The 20,433-nt window shown below is 46.9% G+C and overlaps 1 protein-coding gene across 1 annotated transcript; it reads left to right on the top strand.

The window, feature by feature from the left end:
- The first annotated feature begins 1,686 nt into the window (after nucleotides 1-1,686).
- Nucleotides 1,687-11,840, top strand: MLEC (malectin). Its single transcript, XM_016201587.2, has 5 exons — nucleotides 1,687-2,008; nucleotides 7,465-7,643; nucleotides 8,229-8,405; nucleotides 8,509-8,566; nucleotides 9,955-11,840. Exons 1-5 carry the CDS (start codon nucleotides 1,813-1,815, stop codon nucleotides 10,182-10,184), a joined length of 840 nt encoding a protein of 279 aa, XP_016057073.1. The 5' UTR covers nucleotides 1,687-1,812; the 3' UTR covers nucleotides 10,185-11,840.
- The last annotated feature ends 8,593 nt before the right edge of the window (nucleotides 11,841-20,433 follow it).

The following is a 20,433-nucleotide window of genomic DNA, read 5'->3' as shown; positions in this document are numbered from 1 at the left end:
CGTGGCTAGAACACGGGCTCTGCAGGTGGGCTCTCTGGGTGGCTGGGGATAGGAAGCCCCCATCACCTCTGCTCTGAGGGCTAGTCAAGCTCTAACTCGTCAGGTTCTTCCAAAGATGACAGTTTTCAGAGAAGAGAGTGAGATTAGAAACCCAAGTGCAGGGCCCCAGAGAGGCCTTGGGAGGGAAAAAATGTCTGTGGGAGGAAGCAAGTCCAGATCCTTGCAAATCAGGGAGAAAAAAGCGGGCCTAGGAGGGGACAATCCAAAGGTTACTCATGTGTGACCTCGGGGCTGGGGAAGGAATTCTGATGCATTTAAAAACCCTCTGTGGTGCGTGTGGGGAGGGCTAAAAACACACCCTATTGATACTCTTCTTTTTGTTCCTTCATAGCCCTCGTTGTTCTAATTAATTGAATCGTGGGACTCTGATTCTCATGCAGGGTGCCCAGGGTGTTTTTGTTCACTGCTGCACAAAGCTCATTGCCTGGCCCCCCAGGAGGCAGGGTTGTCAGATAAAATGCAAAAGCCCAGTTAAATCTGAATTTTAGACAGTTATTTTTTTTTTTTAGTATAAGCATGTCCCATTTGTTTATCTGAAATTCAAATTTAACTGGGCTTCCCGTATTTTATCCGCTAAATCTGACCACCCTAGTAGTAGGGTCTCTATAAATATTTGTGGAACAAATAGGTAAATGGGTTTTCGTCCTGGCAGTGCCCTGAACTTGCTGTGTGACCCTTTGGGCAACACTCCCCCGGTCTCTGAGCCTGTTTCTCTGTCTGAAAAGGGGGAGTAGGGGCAGGGAGCGCCGATGTCAGCACTGGGTGAGCTGTCAAGAGGGCAGACGGAGTTCAGGTCTGGCTGGTGCGGATCCTCCAGGCTGCGCTCCGCCCGCGACTCTCCTCGCGTGGGCTGGGGAAGCCCTGGCCGTGCGCCCCCCTCCCACGCTGCGGCCGCCCCAGGCCGTTGCCGTGGAGACCAGGGTAGCCTGTAGCCCCTCCCCCACAGAGCCACGCGTTTCCGCTGCGTTGGAGCCTCCTGATTGGGCGGCCGTGTGGACGCTACCACCAGCCCCGAACCCGCTAAGGGGTGGGGGCGGGGCCTTGACCTCGTGGGACTCTGCCCTGGAGATCTGTGCCTGTGGCCTCTGCATGGGAGGATCGGTTCTCTAACTCACGCAGGGAGAAAGACTCTCGGGTCGGAAGGGTGTCCACTGCTTCTACTAGAGCTTATGTTCATGCCTCTCCCTGAGAAAGAGGGTGAGGGAACTCGGCCACGCCCCCTCTCGAGCCTATTCGGTCTTAGGATCTGGAGCACCGGAAGTTCTGGCGACGTGTCGGTGCGCTCTATTCTAAACGTCCCTCCCTAGGCCACCTTTCCTATTCAGCTGCGGGATTCCGGGGCCGCCTGGGCGCCGCACCTCGCGACTTCCGTATTGAAACACCGTTTCAACCGAACTCCGAGCGTCTGCGCGCGCTCCCTCTGGTGCCCGACGGTTGGGCCGGCGCCTGGGAGTAGCCACGCCCTTCCCCGCTCCTGGCAGCCAATGAGCGAACGTCTCCCGGCGGGGTGTTGGGTAATTAATGAGCACCGGGCGTTGATTGGCTGCAGATCGTGGCCGGGGGCTGGGCGACGGGGTAGGTTGGTCCTGAGGTGGGAGGCGGCCGCCGTGGCTGAGAAGGAGGCCTGAGAACGACATGTCCCCGGCGGTTGAGGCAGAGCGGCCCGTGGCGCTGTTTCTCTGAGTCCAGGGCGGCCTGGAGGCCGGCTGAGGACGACGGTTGGCGGAGGCTGCCCCGGCTGTGGTGGCCGCCATGCTGGGGGCCCGGGCGGTTGAGGGAGACGCTGTGGCGCTTCTGCGACTGCTGCTGCTGCTCGGCGTGGTTGGCTCGGCGGGAGCCGGGTTGCCCGAGAGCGTTATTTGGGCCGTCAACGCGGGCGGCGAGGCGCATGTGGACGTGCACGGGATCCACTTCCGCAAGGACCCTTTGGAAGGCCGGGTGGGCCGAGGTGAGAGGCCCCCGCGGAGCCGCGGAGTTCCCGGCCTGCTGTGCTGGGCGCAGCGGGCTGGGAGCTGCGGGCCCTGAGCCCCTTCCTCGACCCTGGGGCTACGTCTCTGGAGCGAAGTTTCTCTCTGCAGTTTCCTCAGGGACCCGGTCACAGCTCAGAGCCTGGCACTGGCTCGAGAGGCTACCAAGAGCCACTGAGGCAGAGAGTTGGCGAAAAGTTATAGTTGGACCTCACATCCAGCATTTTCTTAACCCATCGCCTCCACCTGAGCTGGGGAAAAAGTAGAGACGAAGGCGGGCCTATTGCCACCTCGAGGCCTCATGGTTGTAGGTTTTCGGTGTCCCTGGCCCGAGTGATTCCCTCCGATCAAGTCAGTTCCTGGTAGATTCCTGCCGGCTCCAGACTTCGGCCGCTCTCCTTACTCCTGCAGGAGCGGGACTTGATACTTAGCCAGAATAGAAAGGAATCTTCGAAGAGAATGGGCCAGGAAAGCTTGATTGCAGCCTCCTTCCCCGCCCCCCTTTGGAGCGAGGACTATGTGTGCTTAAATGTAGAAGCTGCAGGCCGCCCCCACAGGGTGGTTATATTGAAGCCATCCTGCACTGGAGGCTGGTGGTGTGTCAGCCGGGTCAGCCAATATAAGATCTGAATATTCTGAGTGTGTGTGGAGCTCACCCTATGTGGTCCAGAGAGGTGTGGTTTCAGCTTATGGGAGAAATTATTTTGACTTAACTGATTGAGCAATAGTAGTTTTTACAGAGCTGCACGGTTCTCCAAGTGGAAGAATTGCCAGGGGAGCTGGTTAAAAATGCAAACCCCAGACCTAAGAAATTAAACCCAGGTTTCTGCATCAGGGGCTTCTGATGTAGGTCATCCCCAGACCACTCTTTGGGAAAATCTGCTCTGGACTCTGTTTCTTCTGTAAGTAGGATTGGAAACAGGTTTAAGAAGGAGTTCCTTGCTTCATGTGTTGGGAGATTTATGCAGTATGCTGGGTTCAAAGGCTGCCAAATTGGCAACAGGCCATCTCCAGAAAACTAGGAGATGGACTTTCTCGCACCCTTTTTCCACGATGCCCAGATTTGGCTCTTGCCTTGACTAAAGCGTTTAACTTAGTTATTCCAGGTTAATTGCAGTGTCCTGGAGTTGGTTATATTAGGGAGTTAATGGCTTACATATACGTGAGGGTGTTGGGACATGGGGCTGTGTTCTGAAGCTCTGTTTGTCTTGGAATTTATTTAGCCCTGGCACTAGGTCTCGGTAGCCTGGGTTCAGCTGAGTCAGGTCTCCAGTCTTCAGCAGCTGTAACAGCCACCAAAGCCAGACTTCACAGTATGAGGTCACTGCTATCTCCACTCTGGACCCTTCCTCTTTCTTCCTTGGTATGGGCCCTGAGGAAACTAGAGACCGTTTGTGGACTTTGTCTCTTGAGATAGCTGTGGTGAGGACAGTGGGCAGATGGTTCCTTTTACTTAAACAGATACCAGGCTTTACATAGGTAACATCCTTTTAGGTCCATTGTGCAGAGGAAGAAGTTAGGGCCTTACAGGTTTAGTTCCCAGCTACTCCTCTTATTCAGAAATCCTGGTTTTAATTTGCTGGTACAGGTGTTTTTTGGGTTTTGGCCTGATCACCTGGCTCCCTGTCTGTGGTTTATTGACTCATGGTTGCAGTTCCTTTGGAGTTTATTGTAGCAAGTAGAATTACATGAGACCTACCAAAGCTCATGTATACCGGAGTCCTATCTCGGACCTTGTAGCAGTATTAAGACATGGATGAAGAGGGAAAGATGCTTTCCCGATGCAGCTTGGACCAGCCTGTTGCAATATTGGACTTTTGGGTGCTTGGGAATAGCATTTTGCTGGCATTAGGTCTGGGGCTGAGATGTGATTAAGCTTCCACTCTCAGGAGGCAGCTCTCTAGTTTCTTCTGTGCTAAGGAGTGGCACCACCCAGGGAAGTGCAGCTGTTCACGCTGCTTTTCTTCTCTGGCACTGTTTGGATAAGGGTGTGCCAGCTATTTGGAGACCTATGCCTCATGTAGCTATTCACACTGATTGCAGGAGGAGCTGTATGTCTTCTATCTTTTCCCACATGCCTGTGATACTGTTTCCAGCACACTAAAGAAAGTCCATTTCATGTTGAATGAATTCAGGTATTTGTTGCCAAGTTAATCCAGATAAGGGTTTGGCCTGCTTTTGAACTTGCTGTTTCTCTATAGTGTCTTTGTAATTCAGCATTCATGTAACTGTGATTGGCCCAGGGCACCTAGTGGCTTTTGCTTTCAAAGGCACTTTATAATGTTTATTGAACTTCATTTTTGCCTTGAGGATAGTTAGTGTTCATAGGAGATCCTGACAGCATGGGAAAGGCTTTTTCAACCTCTGTGCTTCAATAGATGAAAGTACCACTAGGAAGACTGATTCAGAAGCGCTCAATTTGGAATTTTGGCATGCTGCACATTCTAGGTTCTTTTTAACTTGCTCATTCTGGGTTCCTCTTGATTTTAAGGAAGAAAAGACCTGGTTATTTGGCCTGAGGGCATGGCACTTGGCTTGGTTTTAGGAGAGGCTATTTCCTCTTCGCAGAAAGATACCTGCTAATCATTTGTATTGCCTTGAAGAACTTGCTTTACCTCTCTGAGCCTTATTTTCCTTCCTAATAAAACTTCTCCTGCTTTAGAAATCAGTGATATGAATCTGAAAACTCTCCTGTCCAGAGTAGGTGAAAGTGTCTTTATCTTTTTCTTTGATTGACAACCTTTTACATGGAATTAAAAGTAGGGCAGAATATGGCTGCAGAGGGGAAAAAAGCTGTTAGGGGCCTGAGCCTATCAGATTACTAATTCTGTGGACCTAAGGAAGACCCTTTTCTCGGCAGCCTTTCCTTTGGTTGGGGAAGGATTTGGCCTTGGTGAGATAAGAGCTTGAAAGATAGGATGTCTCTGGCTTGCTTAAGGCCACAGGATTTGTTTAGAATTCTGCCGATACTGTCACCTGTACTGTCACCTAAGATACAGGCTTCATTTGAGGGCCCTCTAAGTAGCAGAAGCTTCACAGAGAATTTAGGTAGGTGCTATCCCCATTTTACAGATGAGAAAATACCCAGAGAAAATAATTTGTTCTGAATCACATAGTAGGTGGCACAGCCAGGATTCAAATCCACATCTGTCTTACTTTAAAACCTGGGCTGGCTACTCCATTGTCTAGGACTAAGAACTAGCGGACATAATGTAGGCCCCTTGGCCCCTTTCCTTTCTGGCTGTCTGAGTTGTATTGTGCCAACTTCACTGTATTTTAGAGAAATCTGTTTAGCTGTGAATACATAAAGGCAAAGGAGAGAAGAAAAAGTCCTTTTTGCTGCTGTATCTCTTGGGACTTGGGCAAATTCAACTTTTCATGTGGCAAATCTCTTGGGAAAGCCACTGGGTTTTAAGGGCAGATGTTTAAAGGTAATTCCAAGGTTGTTAAATTTTTGTTCACATGGCTGAATTTTCTTCGTTGTGGGACTGAGATTGCCAGAGATTACATTACTGTCAGTTTCTCACTTTTTCCATTCAGCAAGGGGGAAAAAAAAAAGATTTCCCACACATGCACAAAATTTTCTGTGTATCTAAAAAGCAAATCTAGTTAATGTTCCAAATTTATGAGGATCATGGTCCTCATGGAAGAAGGAAATTCTTAGAACTCAGTTGAAAGGAAAATAGCAGTCTTTTAACCTTTATAGGTTTATGCCCCAGTGTAATGTCGTGTGAGCCTGGGAAAGAGCTGGGGGCATGTTAGCAGTACATCCTTTGTAGTGCTACTCAGTTACCCTTCTTTGATTTCTTGAGGAGAAATAGGAAGACGACAAGTCTGAAGACAAAAGTGCAATGAGTTTCCTGTTGCATTGTCTCATCGGTCCATCTGATCTCAGGCTACAGTTCACTTACAGGAACTAACAGTTATGTTTATTTTTTTTGAGGGCTTGACCTTAGCCATTGGGTCTTTCAGTTATTCTTTTTTCTCCTTTGGATAAAAGATTCTCTCACTTGGAGTTTTGGTGATTTAGAAGATAATGCCCAGGTATGGCCCCTCTTAGCCATTTCCCAAAGGATCTAGGTGCCAGATGTCTTCAGAGTCACTGTGTGAGATGGGAAGCTGGCCTTGAAATCTTAATTCCAAGCTAGAGGAGAGAACAGGCCTGTGTACCTAGATCATTGTTAAGTCACTAGTTCTGGAAAGTAGATTGATGGAGCACTGGAAAGCCTCACTGTGTTTACAGGATAAAGGAGTCAGAGAGGCTACTCTCTGAAGGAAGAAGCATGATGTTCATCTCTGGGGCTGGAATGTAGTATCTTATGTTTGGGAAAAGACCCCCAGTTTGTTAAGTGGAGGGAAGACACATATAGTCTACTAAGTTTTGGGGGAGGACTGGAGGCAGTAGAGGTTTTCAGCTGTTCTGATACCAACCCAAGGTAATTATCTTTTTACTTCTACCCTGCCTTATTGCTTGTCAGCCTGAGATGGGAAAGGTAGCTCCCCTAAAACTTGGTCATCTTAAGGCAGAGGTGTCAATAGAACCTTGGTGGATTTTCTTTCCCTGCTAGGATGGCTCTGGCCTTGTAGAGAGAGGAGCAGGGTTTCACTGCTTTGCGGGCACCTCCTTTGTTGCCATTGGTTCGTTTAACAAATCATATCAAATTCCTACTTATGTGCCACGGGCCGTGTTAGGTGCTGGTGATACAGTAGGAAGTTTCTTCTTTTTGTTTAGCTGGGGGAATGTTCAAGAGAGTAGGTGAGGTTGAATTTTGTGAGTCTGAGAAGTATGGTGCTTGGACCTAAAGGAAATTAGAGAGCATCACACTCCTCTTTTTATGAGCATGTTTCTCCTTTCCGGCCTTCAAACTTTTTGAATGAAAAAACCATACAAAGCAACTAAAGCTGGTATCTTATTTGTGGTAAAGACAATGAAGAATGACTTTCCTAACAGATATCCTGTTTTTTAGACTCTGAGCTTTTCTAAATGAGAAAAAACATTCTTTGAACTTAATCATCTTATAGAGTTTCTGGCATCTCCCTTGTTTTATGAGGTTTCTCTGAAGTGCTCCCTCGCAGGGAACCGGGCAGCTGTAGCATAGCGCTTTGTTCTAATAATGAGTTAGACTTGGTCTCTTCCCACCACTCTGTACAGTTGAGAAAAAGTCATTTCTGAAAGAAAAACTTTCAGCAAGTTCCTCTATGAGGGTTATGGGAGCTGTTGGGGTGATTAGTGTTTGGTTTCTTTCATTTCACTAGAGCTTAGTAATGGCTGTCTTGCCTTTGTGTCTGGCTTGTTTGGAGCCAGGTGCAGAGGGGTTGGCCTCTTCACTGGGGGGTTATTAGCATTGCCCTGGAAATGCCTCTGGCGATTCTAGGGTCTCTGCTTTTCTTTTATGTTTTGCCTCTGATGTGGTTTCTCTTTGTGTTTTGTCCCCAGCCTCTGACTATGGCATGAAACTGCCAATCCTCCGTTCCAACCCTGAGGACCAGATCTTATATCAAACTGAGCGGTACAATGAGGAGACCTTTGGCTACGAAGTGCCCATCAAGGAGGAGGGGGACTACGTGCTGGTGTTGAAATTTGCCGAGGTCTACTTTGCACAGTCCCAGCAGAAGGTGAGGCCTGGTCAGCCCCGGCCCCTCCCTTGACCAGTGAGACATTGCCACTCTTGAACAGTCCTCTGCTATGGGCCAGAGGGTTTACAAGCCTTCCCAGAAGGGAGGAACAGATGAGCTTTGAGGGAAAAGCTGAGTTCCCTTTACCCCTAAAAAGCTGTGTCCCATTGCTCACGAGGCTACACTTGCCATGGGGTTGGTGACAGAAGGCAATACCAGAATCCCAGCTCTTGGCAACAACCTGATCCTGTTAATGCGCTCCACGCTCTCTCCCTTCTTGGCTATCAGCACTTTCTTGTTTTTAGCCTTGTTCTTTTCCTTCCCTTCCTGTGAATTTCCTTCTTTCCATGTTGAACTTTTTGTATTCTTTGTTCCCTAAGGCCAGTATGAGGCCTCCTTGACAATGAAGGAACATGGACTTGATTTGGCTCAGGTAAAGGACTCTAGCCACCCTAGAGTATATCCAGCCCTATTATTTCTTAAACTATTTTTTAACTTCGAGCCCAGGCGGGTGTATGTTGTCCAGCTGCTGAAAGGGTGTGACGCTGATGGTTTTGACATCATTTCCCTTTTTCATCTTGGAAGGTATTTGATGTGCGATTGAATGGGCATGTTGTGGTAAAGGACTTGGATATCTTTGATCGTGTTGGGCACAGCACAGCTCATGATGAAATCATCCCTATGAGCATCAGAAAAGGGAAGCTGAGCGTCCAGGGCGAGGTATCCACTTTCACAGGGAAACTCTACATCGAATTTGTCAAGGTAATGCTCCTATTCTGCCCTCTCTGCTGAGGAATTCAGAAGAATGGGTTCAGGGGGAATGTCTGCTGCTGTGTGGGGCTGACCACTGTTGCTCATTTCCTAGGGGTACTATGACAATCCCAAAGTCTGTGCACTCTACATCATGGCTGGGACAGTGGATGGTAAGTTGTTTTTTGATCTGCTTTTTTTACTTAGGCTAAAGGATGTTGAGAAAACCCTTGGGGGATAATTTAGTTGCTCACTATTTTGAAAACTTATGTAAAGCCAAATTGTGGAGACTCCAGAGTCAGATGGCCAGGGGTGGAGTGTGGCATGATGCTGGCCGTAAGCTTTGGAGCAAGGTCTGTGTTTAAATCTTGTTGCTGCCTTTTAATTATCTTTTGGGTTTTGGACAAATTTCTTTAACTTCATTGTAAATTGTGATTAATAATGGTACCTGTTGGTGTATCCTGACCCTTGTAGTCATTTGGAATTGCCTAAAACTTGCCCTTATTGTGTTTCTTTGATATCTATTTCCCGGGGGTGGGGGGAGGCCAAAGGAGGAGTTCTTCATTGTTTCGTTGTGCTCCTAGAGATTACAGCATTGCCAGACCACACTGGACAGAAGTTCATTTATTAATGTCTCCCTGTCCTTGTGATCCAGCCTCAGGGTATGTTTCTTTCTCAAGGTTGAGATTATGCTGGCTGCCAGCTCCCCAGGCTGATTTTTATGGAGAAAGCTTGTGTCTTAGTGACTTTTCTCCTCATTCCACCTCTTCCTTTCCCCAACTCATCCTGAATGCACTGAGGAGCTCATCTTGTTGTATTTTTTCTTTTTTTTCCTAACCCAAGGGTGTATTTATTGATTTGAGAGAGAGAGGAAGGGGGAGAGAGAGGGAGAGAGATATCAAAAGAGATCGTTATCGGTTGCCTCCTGTATGCACCCTGACTGGGGATTAAACCCACAACCTAGGTATGTGCCCTGACTGGGAACTGAACCCACAACCTTTTGGTATGGGATGATGCTCCAACCAACTGAGCCAACCGGCCAGGGCTCATCCTGTTGTCTTGATCACCCCCATATGCTGATATGATGACACCCAGGAGGATATCTTGCCACCAACAGATTTGTAGCTCAGTCCTTAAGGAAGAGACAGAGCAGAAGGATAGTATGCACTGAGAACCAGAACCCTGTGGGTCAGCTCTTCCTCAGTGCTTTGTGAATCAAAAGGGAATGTGGGATTATGGGAGGGAGGAAGAGGGATTTGAAAAGGTTAAGTTTAGGTGCTGTGTCAGTGTCCCTGTCCAGTCTGTCCTCTTGGGGATCTGGAGAACTAGGACTGGAAGCGGAGATAGTGGCCTTCCCTGTATGCAGGGCTTTTCCTACTTTTTAGTTAAATCTAAAGAAGACAAATGTTTTTAGAAATCTGCCCTTCTCTAGGCCAGAAGCTATTTCTGCTACTTCTGCTCCTTCCTGCGGACCCTGGTTAGGTCATAGCATCTCTTTATTGTGGCTTATCTACTGCTTTTAAGGGTCTTACTTAAAAGGTACCCCTCTTTCTTGCGTCAGATGTACCAAAGCTGCAGCCTCACCCAGGACTGGAGAAGAAGGAAGAGGAGGAAGAGGAAGAAGAATACGATGAAGGATCTAATCTCAAAAGACAGACCAATAAGAACCGGGTGCAGTCAGGGCCCCGCACGCCCAACCCCTATGCCTCGGACAACAGCAGCCTCATGTTTCCCATCCTGGTGGCCTTCGGAGTCTTCATTCCAACCCTCTTCTGCCTCTGCCGGTTGTGAGAACAAATTACCATCCTGAACAGGGTGGAGGGGTGTGGGAAAGAAACCAAACATGCTCGTTTGGCTTCTGTATTTTTCATGGTGATTAACAAAAACAAACAGACAAACAAACAAACAAACTAAAAAACCACAAAAATATTAAAGGAGATAAAAAGAGGCAGAGTGAGTAGAGAGCAGCCCTCGTTCACCACCTGGTCCCAGACCTGCTTCAGCCCTAGTCCTGTCTTTGTGGCTGGCCCCAGCCACCTCTTTCTTCTCTAGGGTACTTAGGGTAACTGGGTCCTGCCTGTGCAAGGATCCTTGTCTGTATACCTAGTGGAAAGGACTCTGAACTTGGAGCAGACACCTTTTTTTAGGTTAGAATTTAACAGCAGGGAAAAGGTCATCTTATTACCTGAGAAGACCAGCTCTGGGAGTTGGGTATGTTCTGAAGTTATGTCCAGATACATTTCCAAATGTCCTGGGATTGAGAGTATGTGTGGTTTGTGTGTGTGTGAAGCTGTATAATTTGTATGATAAAGATGAACACAGAAGGGAGTTTTTAAAAAAGAAAGAAAAGTAGATACTTTCTTACTGGGAAACCTCTCTGGTTTTAGCCCAATAATGGTTCCACCTAAGTGTTTGAACTTTATCATTGCTGTCCCCCCGACATGTGCCAGTTAGAGGACTGTCTGGTATCCAAGACAATTAGTTTATGTCAGGTCCTCAAATTGCCTCTGACTTGTAACCACAGCAAATCATTTTGATTTCAGTGCCTGTTGGGGACTTGTTTTTTCTCTCTCTCTTTTTTTTGTTTCTTAATCTGGCTCATTTGAAATCTCTTCTCTGTCTCAACCATTCACTAAATTATTGCCAAGAAGGGAAGGAGACATGAGAACTTGGGACTCCCTCTGCTTGAATGTCTTATCATCTACCGCTTCACCCTGATGGTACCTCCCTCCCTGGATCTCTGAGCCAGCAGCCAGGAAGACCTGACCCAGCAGTTCTTTTACTGGCCCCTTTGTAGGGTCTTGCTGCCAGGGGACAGAGACGCTTTCCAGCCTGCAGCAACAGAACACTTGACCTTAAGAGTCTCTTCTGGTCTTTGGATTAGAAAAGGCTTATGTTAGCATAATTTAAGAGCAACCTCAAGAGACTTGAGCCCTACTAAGTGACTGACCACTGTTTAGAGTGTCTAGTATCTGATGTTCATTTATTCCTATGTCCTTCTATGTCACAGTTCATCCAGTTTTGGGTTATGCCTAGAGCTGCCCCAGGGAACTAGACTGATTGTCTATATCTGACGCAGTGACACTGCTCACTGGTCTTAATACTATGCCTCTCTATCCTTTCACTTTCCTACCCAAGTAGCAGTCAGGTTCCTGGTGTGACAAGGCTGAAAGATTTCCAGTCTCAGCCGTAATCCTGGCAGCTCTGAAGCCAACCTTAGCATCTAAGTGTGTGTCTTGAGTTCCCTGGAAAATTTTCTGCAGAAAATAAAGCTTCCCTGTTTCCTTCTTTTCTGGTCACTGTCACCCTTCTCCCAGCTACAAGGAGTTTTGTGGATGGAAGGCAGCAGGATTCGCTTCTGCGTGGGCTGGAGCAGCAAAGAATCTCAATCTCAGGCCAGGCCGATTTTTTAAAGAATATGTTTAATTTTGAGTTTGCCTTCTTGGGTATGTTTTGAAAGAGCTCTATCTATTTGAACTACTTGTTATGTGACAAAGTAAGTAGCCCTTGGGCTCATGTCCTGGCTTTGGCTTTTCCTGAGTTCCTCCAATCCAGCATTTCATCCTTTGAGAGTTGCAGCCCTTTGTTTAGCTGCAGCTTAGGCCTCCATGCTAGAGCACTGAGTTGGGCAGCTGGACAGCTGTGGCCTATGGCTGCCATCGGAAGAACACTTTTTGGAGTGCTTTACAAAGCTCCCTGCTTTAAAAGATGTCCTATAACCTTGATCCTGGAACCACCTACCTGGGGGCAGAGGACATCCTGACTATTAATTAGGCTTCTGACAGTGGCTTCGCTCCCCATTCCATCACAACTCCCCAAAGCCACAGGCCACTGCCAATACAGTTGACAAGATGAGGAAGGAAGACTTGCTGCCTCCATTCTGCCTTGTTAATTTGCCTGGGTCTCTCTGAGGAAGGACGGATCCCCACCTCCTCACCTCAACCCATCCCTTCAGTGACTCAGAGTCTCAGAAGGAAACCCTGGCTCCTGGGGCTATTTCCTAACGGTACTGTAAGCCAAGCAGCTTTGCTTCTGCCTCTGTTTCCAAGCCCACCCTTTTCCCCTGAGCTCAGGGATAGGGATGGGCACTTTCCTCTTTGGTTGTGTCTGAAAGGAAGGAACATCTTTCTATGGCTGACAAAAATTAAAGGGGAAATGAGGAAACAGGAAGAAGTGCTGGGGGCTGGGGTAGAGTCCCCGGAGCCAAGGGCTGCTCGCAGCTGGCTCATGATGCTGAACTTGAAAGGTTTTTTTGTGTTTTTTTTTACACTCCAAGATGATATAGGTACATGAAGTTTAGGTTAAAAGGGTGGGATGGGGCACTCTATTTTTATTTTTGTATTATGTGGGTCAGGAATTAGTCTGTAGTTCATCTTTTGCTTTTTGCACTGTTTGTTCCCATGCCTGTATTTTGAGCTAATGCTAGGACTGAGAGCATGCATTGTAGAGGTCTGACTGGGGTTGGGGGAGTGATGAGTGATGCCAGTTAGGAGTGGGGACGGAGAGGAGGCCTGGGCTCCCCTGCTGGATCCACACTCTTTCCTAGGGCTTTTTAGCTCCCCCTGAGCCCAGTTTGCCAAAGCTAAGAGTAGACAGTCAAGGTGGAACTCCTTTTGCCAGAAGTGTGGCTTCAGTTGTTCTGGGTGGACCACACAAAAATGTCTGCTGAAGATGGGCTGAGCGTCTGTGGTGTAGCTCTGATTTGGGTCAGGGGCCAGCTGGCCTCTAAGGGAACTTTTTTGGGCTTCACTCATGTTGAAACATTGTTCCAGGAAACAATCTGTGGGACCCACAGTCCCCTAAACCAGACCCATTTCTCATAAAAATCTCCACTGTTAAGGAGAAGCTGCTCAGTGGATACCTTGAATTCTGGTAACTAGAAAGATGGTCATCTTCAAGTGTGAGTGGTAGTAGGCACCCAGGAGGACCACAGGGCCTGCAGGGCCACCTGTTGGTTTGAGAGTGTGATCTTACTCTCTTGTTCCCATTGTTTGCTTAAGAGATACTGGCCTGAAATTGGGGATCACATGAGAGGTCACTTAGGCTTTAAAGAGATGGGGCAAAGTTTGAGTTAAGCATACCTTCCTCTTTCTGTGCCTGGGAATTGTTTAACCCAGTTTCAGAATCATGATTTGACTTCTTTATCTTTTTGGAGAAGCTTCCATTTTAAGAAATTTCTCTTCCTTCATATCCTGCCTCTACCCTTTCCTGGGAAGGCCTGGCCATGGTTTCTGGAATCTCAGTTGAAAGTCAGAAAACAGCAGCAGTATATTCCCTTTCCTAGCACTTATATACCTTTCCCTAAAAATGACTCACCTTGGGAAGCCCAGGGAAAGGATCAGCAGGTTCTCTACCCTCTCTAGGGATTGGGGACAGACCCACCCCGGTCAGCACAGTGCCTTTTCCTCTCCTGCTCTGAGCCAGGGTGGGCATTCCCTCTAGATTCAGGTCTGGGCAGGGGTCTTTCAGTCCCTGCCATGGGGCTGCTTCCCCATCCCATTTTCCCCCTCCCCTTCGCTGGCTGGCTCTGACCTAATTTGTGTCTTCTTTCCTTGAGGAGCCTTAATGGCATCAAGTGGCAACATGTAATATTGTCCTCCATCCCTCTCCAAAAGGATTGAGGAGAGCAGGTGAGCTTTCCAAAATGAAAAACTGATAGATGCTTCAGTTTAAAAAGGGGTGGAGATATGCTTTGGGCCTCCTGCTGTGGCTCTGGGGTAAGAAGCCTCGGCTAAGGCTAGTGATAGTGCAGAAGCAGAACCAGTAACACCGAGGATCTGTTCAGAGATCTCAGAAGAAATCTTCTCTTCTATGGAAAGATGTAATTAGGGATCAAAGAGCTCTAAGAAAATTGCAAAGAAGCCTTAATGTTCAAGCTTCAGAGAGCTCAGAGTAATTTTTCCCTTTCAGGCCAAGCTAGGACTCCCTGTATTGAGCCCTCTCCTGGAGTAAGAGGGCTAGACTTCCTCATTTTGTTACAAGACTAGATTGGCACCAATAGGTCAACTGCCCAGCAAGGGCGGGTTTCTTCTTTGTACATGGGTGGCTTGCTGCCGATCTGGTTTGGCCTTCCCCAGCTGCCTTTTGGCTAGCCTACTTTAGGTTGCCAAATCATTTTGATAAGAGCAGACGATTTGGGGATTGGCTGGGCTGGCAGGAAAAGAGCAGGATAGATATCTCGGGATGGGTTCCCCCCAGGAGTATAAAAACAAGGAGCCAGGATTGTGCTGGCAGCCAGGAAGACAGTAGTGCCTGTTAGAGTTGGCAGAGAAGGCCTTGGCACCTCTTACATCCAGGCAGTCTTGTGAGATGGGGGCACGTTGCACCAGGCAAAGCAGATCTCCGTTCTCACCTCTATTTTGAGCTTCAGTGCTTTACTTCAGTATGAGAAAAAAACAACAACAAACTGAAGTGTGCTTTCAGTTCTTTCAAAGGACAACTGTTGGGAAAGGAGAGCCGAGTTGCCAGGTGGGAGGGGAGAATTGGCAGGGAGAGACAGTACGGTAAAATCTAGGAATGAGACATTCTTGACTCCTCTCTTCCCTGATGTGTCATGATCCAGGGAATGAAAAGAAATTTGACCCTGGGTCAGTTTCCTCCTTGGATTTTTCTTCCACCAAGTTCTCCCACGCTAGGATCAGCTGCCCATTCTGAGCTCAGGGCAGCCTCTTCAACCATTAACCTGGTTTGTGGAGAAGCCAGCCCCACCCCTCCAGATTGGTCCTGGCTGCTCTGTTCTGTACCAAGTACTGGGGAATAGTGTCAAGTTCTTAGTAGCCCCTTGTAGTTTCTACTCTAGATTCCCATCCTCTCCCCGCCAAGGTGAAACGAACTCTGTCTGTAGCCACAACACGCATTTACAGCGGCACAGTGAGATGTGATTGAGGGGCTTTGAACCTGGCTGGCCCGGGAAAGCAGTAGGGGTGGACAGAGCTCTCTTTCCTTCTGGGCTGTCCACCTGTCCCTACCCCTTTCATGCCCCACCCTACCCCCACCAAAAAAGAAAAAATCAGGATGTTTTTCACTGTCCATTGCTTTGTGTTTTAATAAACAATTTGCAGTGACACTCCGTGTTGGGATTGAGTTTGAATTTGATTGCAAAGAGGTGAGGTGATGGGGTGGGAAAAGGGAGACCCAGGGGTTCACTTGGCTGCACAGGGTTCTTCTGTGACGAGTCTAGGAGCTTTTGTCCATTTAGCCAAGTGTCTCTTGCTTTTCTTTTTGCTTGGATGTTTGGCTAAGGAACTGAAGTTCTCTAAAACCATGCCTGGCCAGTTCACCCAACAGCACATTCAAGGAAAAAGAAAGCCATAGCAGGTTTGGTTCAGTGGTTAGAGCATCAGCCTGGAAACTGAAGGGTCCCAGGTTCCATTTTGGCCAGGGGCACATACCTCAGTTGCAGGCTCGATCCCCAGCCCATCCCTGGCCCCAGCTGGGGCGAGTGTGGGAGGCAACCAATCAATGTGTCTCTCTCACATCGATGTTTCTCTCTCTCTCTCTCTCTCTCTCTCTCTCTCTCTCTCTCTCTCTCTCTTTCAATCTCTCTGAAAAGCAATGGAAAAAAATATCCTTGGGTGGGGATTAAAAAAATAAAAATAAATAAGTAAACATTTCATTTTGTTCCCACTTTCACTGGAACACCAGGCCATGACCGTCTCACTCCTGAAGCACACTGAGCCTGTCTCTGCCTCTCCTCTCCTCTTTCCCTCAGCTTCCACCACAGCCTGTGAGCACACTAAGTCATGGGACTGTTTTCTCTGCTTTTTCCTTTTCTGGTGTATTGTCAGTGTTGAGTATACTTTGGGAAGGGGCAGAAAGAGCAGGAGGGATTTCCCCCCTGTAATTTATCTGCCACGTTTCACAGCTGAGGTACAGAAACTCAAAAAGCTTCAGTGATTTATCCCAGGCTAATCAGTAAGTGGTCAAGCCAGGACTCACACCCAGTCTACCTGCCAGCAAAGCCCGTGTTCTTTTTAAGGCTGTAAGAATAGTAATTATAGATATCCTTTCTTGAGCCCTTGAAATGAATAGGCACAGCGCCAAGCGCTTTTACAGATGTTATCTCTGTTTAATCTTCAACAAACCAGTTGGTTTTAGCCTTTAAGAGGTGACGTTACTCGCCCAAAGCCACACAGCTAGCAGAAGGCAGAGCTGGGGGTTTTACGTGAGTACTGTTGCTCTTAGTCATTACTCTCTACTGCCTCCTGCTTCCCCATGATGCTCTGAAATGGCTCCAGACCCTACCTGCTGTATTCCTCCAGGCAGGAATGGAGGCTGCTGGTTTGGGCAGAGGGAGGGAGAGTTTGGCCTACCTCCCCCAGTTATCCCTTAAAGAGCAGAATTCAGTGCTCAGCTCTAAGAATGAGGCCAGTGTTGATGGAGTCTGTTCTCAGGACCCAAATAAGCCAGGAGGCCCACAGAGCTTCTTTCTTAGCTTGAGCCCACCCATAACTGGAGTTCTTTACCAATTCAGATTTAGCTGTTACTATTTCAAGTAGCTTTGCATGAGCCGCCAAATGGGGAAGAGACCTGAAGAAGCCCTGCTCTAGGGAGTTGCAGGGAGGGAAATTGTCTGACAGAAGATCTTGGGCCAAGTGCTGGGGGTTGGGTTAAACCACTCCTTGGGTCCAGATCTTAATCTTCTAAGGAAATCAGGCTCCCGGTTGGCTGGAGCCGGAGCCGGTGTGTCGGACCTTTCTTCATACTTAGTACCCCACCCCCGCTTCATCCCCCATAGAGGAAGAGGGATGAGTTTTTCCAGCATTTACTGGAAAGTTGTTGCTATAGCAGTGGTGCAGGGTCAAGGCAGAAAGGAGGTGGAGCTAGGAGGCCATGGAGCGGGCTTGCCTCTGCTCTCTAGCAACCTGAGATGGAAGGCACCTCACTGCCGTCCTCTAGCTCAAGAGTTGACTGTTGTTTGTTGCTAGCCACTTGTATTGATAAAAATAACCCCACTTGCTTTTTTGGCTTAGGCCTTGTACTAAGACTTGCTCCCCTGGGTTTCCTCACTGCTTCCACTTGAATCCAGCTGTTGCTTCCTCAAGGCCTGGTCCTCAGCTCGTTTCCTCTTGCTTCCGACTTGAGGGCTCTTTTCAGTCGCTGCACTTTCCAATCCAGCTCCATGGCTTCTCCCTGTCCAGTGTGCCTCCCCTCAGCAGAAAAAGGGGTCCTGGAGAAACAGGCCGCTTAAATACATTGCATTAGCGACCATTCATGAGACACTGTCCACACTGTCCCTAGCACCAGCCTAGTGCTTTTTGTTGCTGTTTTTCATCTCCCCTTCACACCCTTAGGAAAGACGTGTGACTAGCCTGACTTATAAATGAGGAGACAAAGGCTCAGGGGATAAATGACCTGCCCAGAGCCACATAGCTGGTAAGTGGCAGAGTGAGGACTGGAACTCAGTTCTAACTACAAAACCTGTGCTCTTAATGCCACAACATACTATCTTTTTTCTTCTTTTTTTTTTTTTAAGAGAGATCAATGTGAGAAAAACATCAATTGGCTGCTTCCCTTATGCACCCCAACCAGGAATCCAACTGGTGACCTTTTGGTGCATGGGTTGATGCTCAACCCGCTGAGCCACACTGGCCAGGGCATGACATACTATTTGTTTTAAAACATGTTTTTAAAAGATATGTCTTTATTGATTTCAGAGAGAGAGAGAGAGAGAAACATCAATGATGAGTGATTGATTGGCTGCCTCCTGCACTTCCCCCGCAGGGGGTCGAGCCCGAAACCCAAGCATGTGCCCTGACTGGGAATCAAACCTCGATCTCCTGGATCCTAGGTCAGTGCTCAGTTGCTGAGCCACGCAGGCCGGGTATGACATACTATTTTTTAAAAGGAACCTTCTGAATGTAGATAACTGATGAAGCTGAGTGATGGTTACATGGAGTTTTATTATTTTACTCTTTCTCTGCCAAAGAAAGTAACTTTTTAAGACCCAGTGCCTAAATACATTTAAAAAAAAATTATATGGTGTGCAAAATGTGAAAACTTATCTTTCTTGTTCCTACTACTTTAATCCCTAGAGGATAACATGGGTGACAGTTTGGTGTGTATCTTTTATACATTTATGTATTTAAATATATATGTACATATACACGTTTATACTTAAATGTTTTTATTGCGCACATGTGCAAATGTTTCTTTAGAATTCCATTAAGGAATTACTGGATCAAACAGTATATGCTTTTAAAATTTTGAAAGTACTGCCCCCGACAGGGCTACATGAATTTTCATTCACCAATCTTGTGCTATATGACTTTGGAATATGCCAGAAGTCCTGTTTGGAAACAGGAGGGATATAAATAATACATTCATGCTTTTTCAAAATAGCCCTCAGCCAAGGAAAGAAGTGACTTGGGTACTAGGGAAGGTATTAGCTTTGGGCATTCCTGACCCCCCAGCCAGGACTCACTAATGCAGTGCAGGCCAGGGAGGGGGAGGAAGGAGGACTGAACTTCCAGCCTCTGCAGAAAAAAAGCCCTCTGATATCTTGCTTACCTTGGCTGCACCAGCTCCAGGCCCCACCTGCCTGGCCTGATTTGAGGCAGACTGCCTGAGTACTCTCGGACTGCCCTGGAAAACAGGCACTGTCACATCTCTCACAGAAAACAAACAATGAAGGAATAGGACTGGCAGAGCACCCAGCCCGGGTGAAAGGGAAGCCAGCCTTTTTACTTCAGTCCTCCCGGATCTAGCCCAGGGAAACCTTGGGGTTATTCTTAATGTGGTAAATCTCAATTTTCCTTTTTCCTTCAAATGGAGTGTTAGTATATGTACTTTTCAAAAAACTTAATTTTTTTGCATTCTTTTTTCATCTTTATTTCTTGATTTACAAATTTACAACATATATAATTTGTCTTCCAGATTATCTCTGTCAACAATTTTATCAAATGATTGTGTGGTGCACTGAGAAACTTTCTTAAAAGAGCCTTTTGACATACCTTAAGGAAATTGGAGGTTCCGGTCCTAATTTTTCCTACGCCTTTTTAAAAAAGGGATATATAAATATATTTTTTCTTTTTTCTATATTTTCTGTTTTCCTAAAGACATAGTCTTTTCCTTTTAACCACAATTCATAGGTAGTGACTAGAGAGACTACAGGCCCCAAGTCCCTTATATGGCAGTATTTATTTAATTTTTTTTTTAACAGAAAAAAGTGATTGAGATTGAGGTTGCTTTTAATTTTAAGAGAAAATAAGGCTACTTTGGCTTAGCCTCTGCCTTCCAGAAATAGATCCTAAGATTCTTTTTATATAAATACACAAGCAGCCCTTGATCCTATGCTTGTTGTGATAAAATAGTACAGAAGTAGCTCTAAATAGTGTCACAAGTGAATAAATTCCCGTTTAGTCCCTTCCAGTGCTCTCCTTCCCAGAGGGAACCATACTTAACACTTTATATCTAAGCCCCTTCCTTTGCAGTTACAAATACACATCTGCATATTTATATACTTTTTATTTTAAACAAATGGGATTCTATTTTCCTGCCCCTCTTAATATATCTTTGAGATCTCTCCAAACTAGTGCATATAGATAGATGGCATTCTTTTTAACAGCTGCATAACATGAATGCAATTATGAATTTATGGTAATTTTTTATTTTTATTTTTTATTTTGTTAATCCTCACCTGAAGATCTTTTTTTCATTGGTTTTTAGAGAGAATGGAAGGAGAGGGAGGGAGGAAGGGGGGAGAGAGAGAGAAGCATCCATGTGAGACACATCAATTTGTTGCCTCCTGCATATGCCCTGACCAGGGTCAGGGCACGAACCTGCAATGGAGGCACATGCCCTTGACTGGAAATCGAACCCGATGCTCTAACCACTGAGCAACACTGGCCAGGGCGATGGTAATATTTTACGGGTCCAGCACGCTTCCGCTGTGCAACTCTGCTGGTAATACTTTTAAATGTTACAAATGGTACTGCAGTAAAAAAATCTTTGTGCTTACATGTAGGCTAAGTTCCTGGATGTGGAATTGCAGGTAAAGGGGTTAATACATTTGTTATCCCTAGAAAGAGAAAAGTTGGGT

Source organism: Miniopterus natalensis, chromosome 20, assembly GCF_054644295.1.
Source record: "Miniopterus natalensis isolate mMinNat1 chromosome 20, mMinNat1.hap1, whole genome shotgun sequence".
NCBI classification, from domain to species: Eukaryota; Metazoa; Chordata; class Mammalia; order Chiroptera; family Miniopteridae; genus Miniopterus; species Miniopterus natalensis.
Note: the sequence above shows the minus strand (reverse complement) of the source record. Positions and strands in the feature narration are given on the sequence as shown.

Coding starts and splice junctions, on each gene's coding strand:
- MLEC (XM_016201587.2), top strand. CDS start 1,813: ATGCTGGGGGCCCGGGCGGTTGAGGGAGACGCTGTGGCGCTTCTGCGA. Junction 8,406..8,508: donor TCTACATCGAATTTGTCAAG/GTAATGCTCCTA, acceptor CTCATTTCCTAG/GGGTACTATGACAATCCCAA. Junction 8,567..9,954: donor CATGGCTGGGACAGTGGATG/GTAAGTTGTTTT, acceptor TTCTTGCGTCAG/ATGTACCAAAGCTGCAGCCT.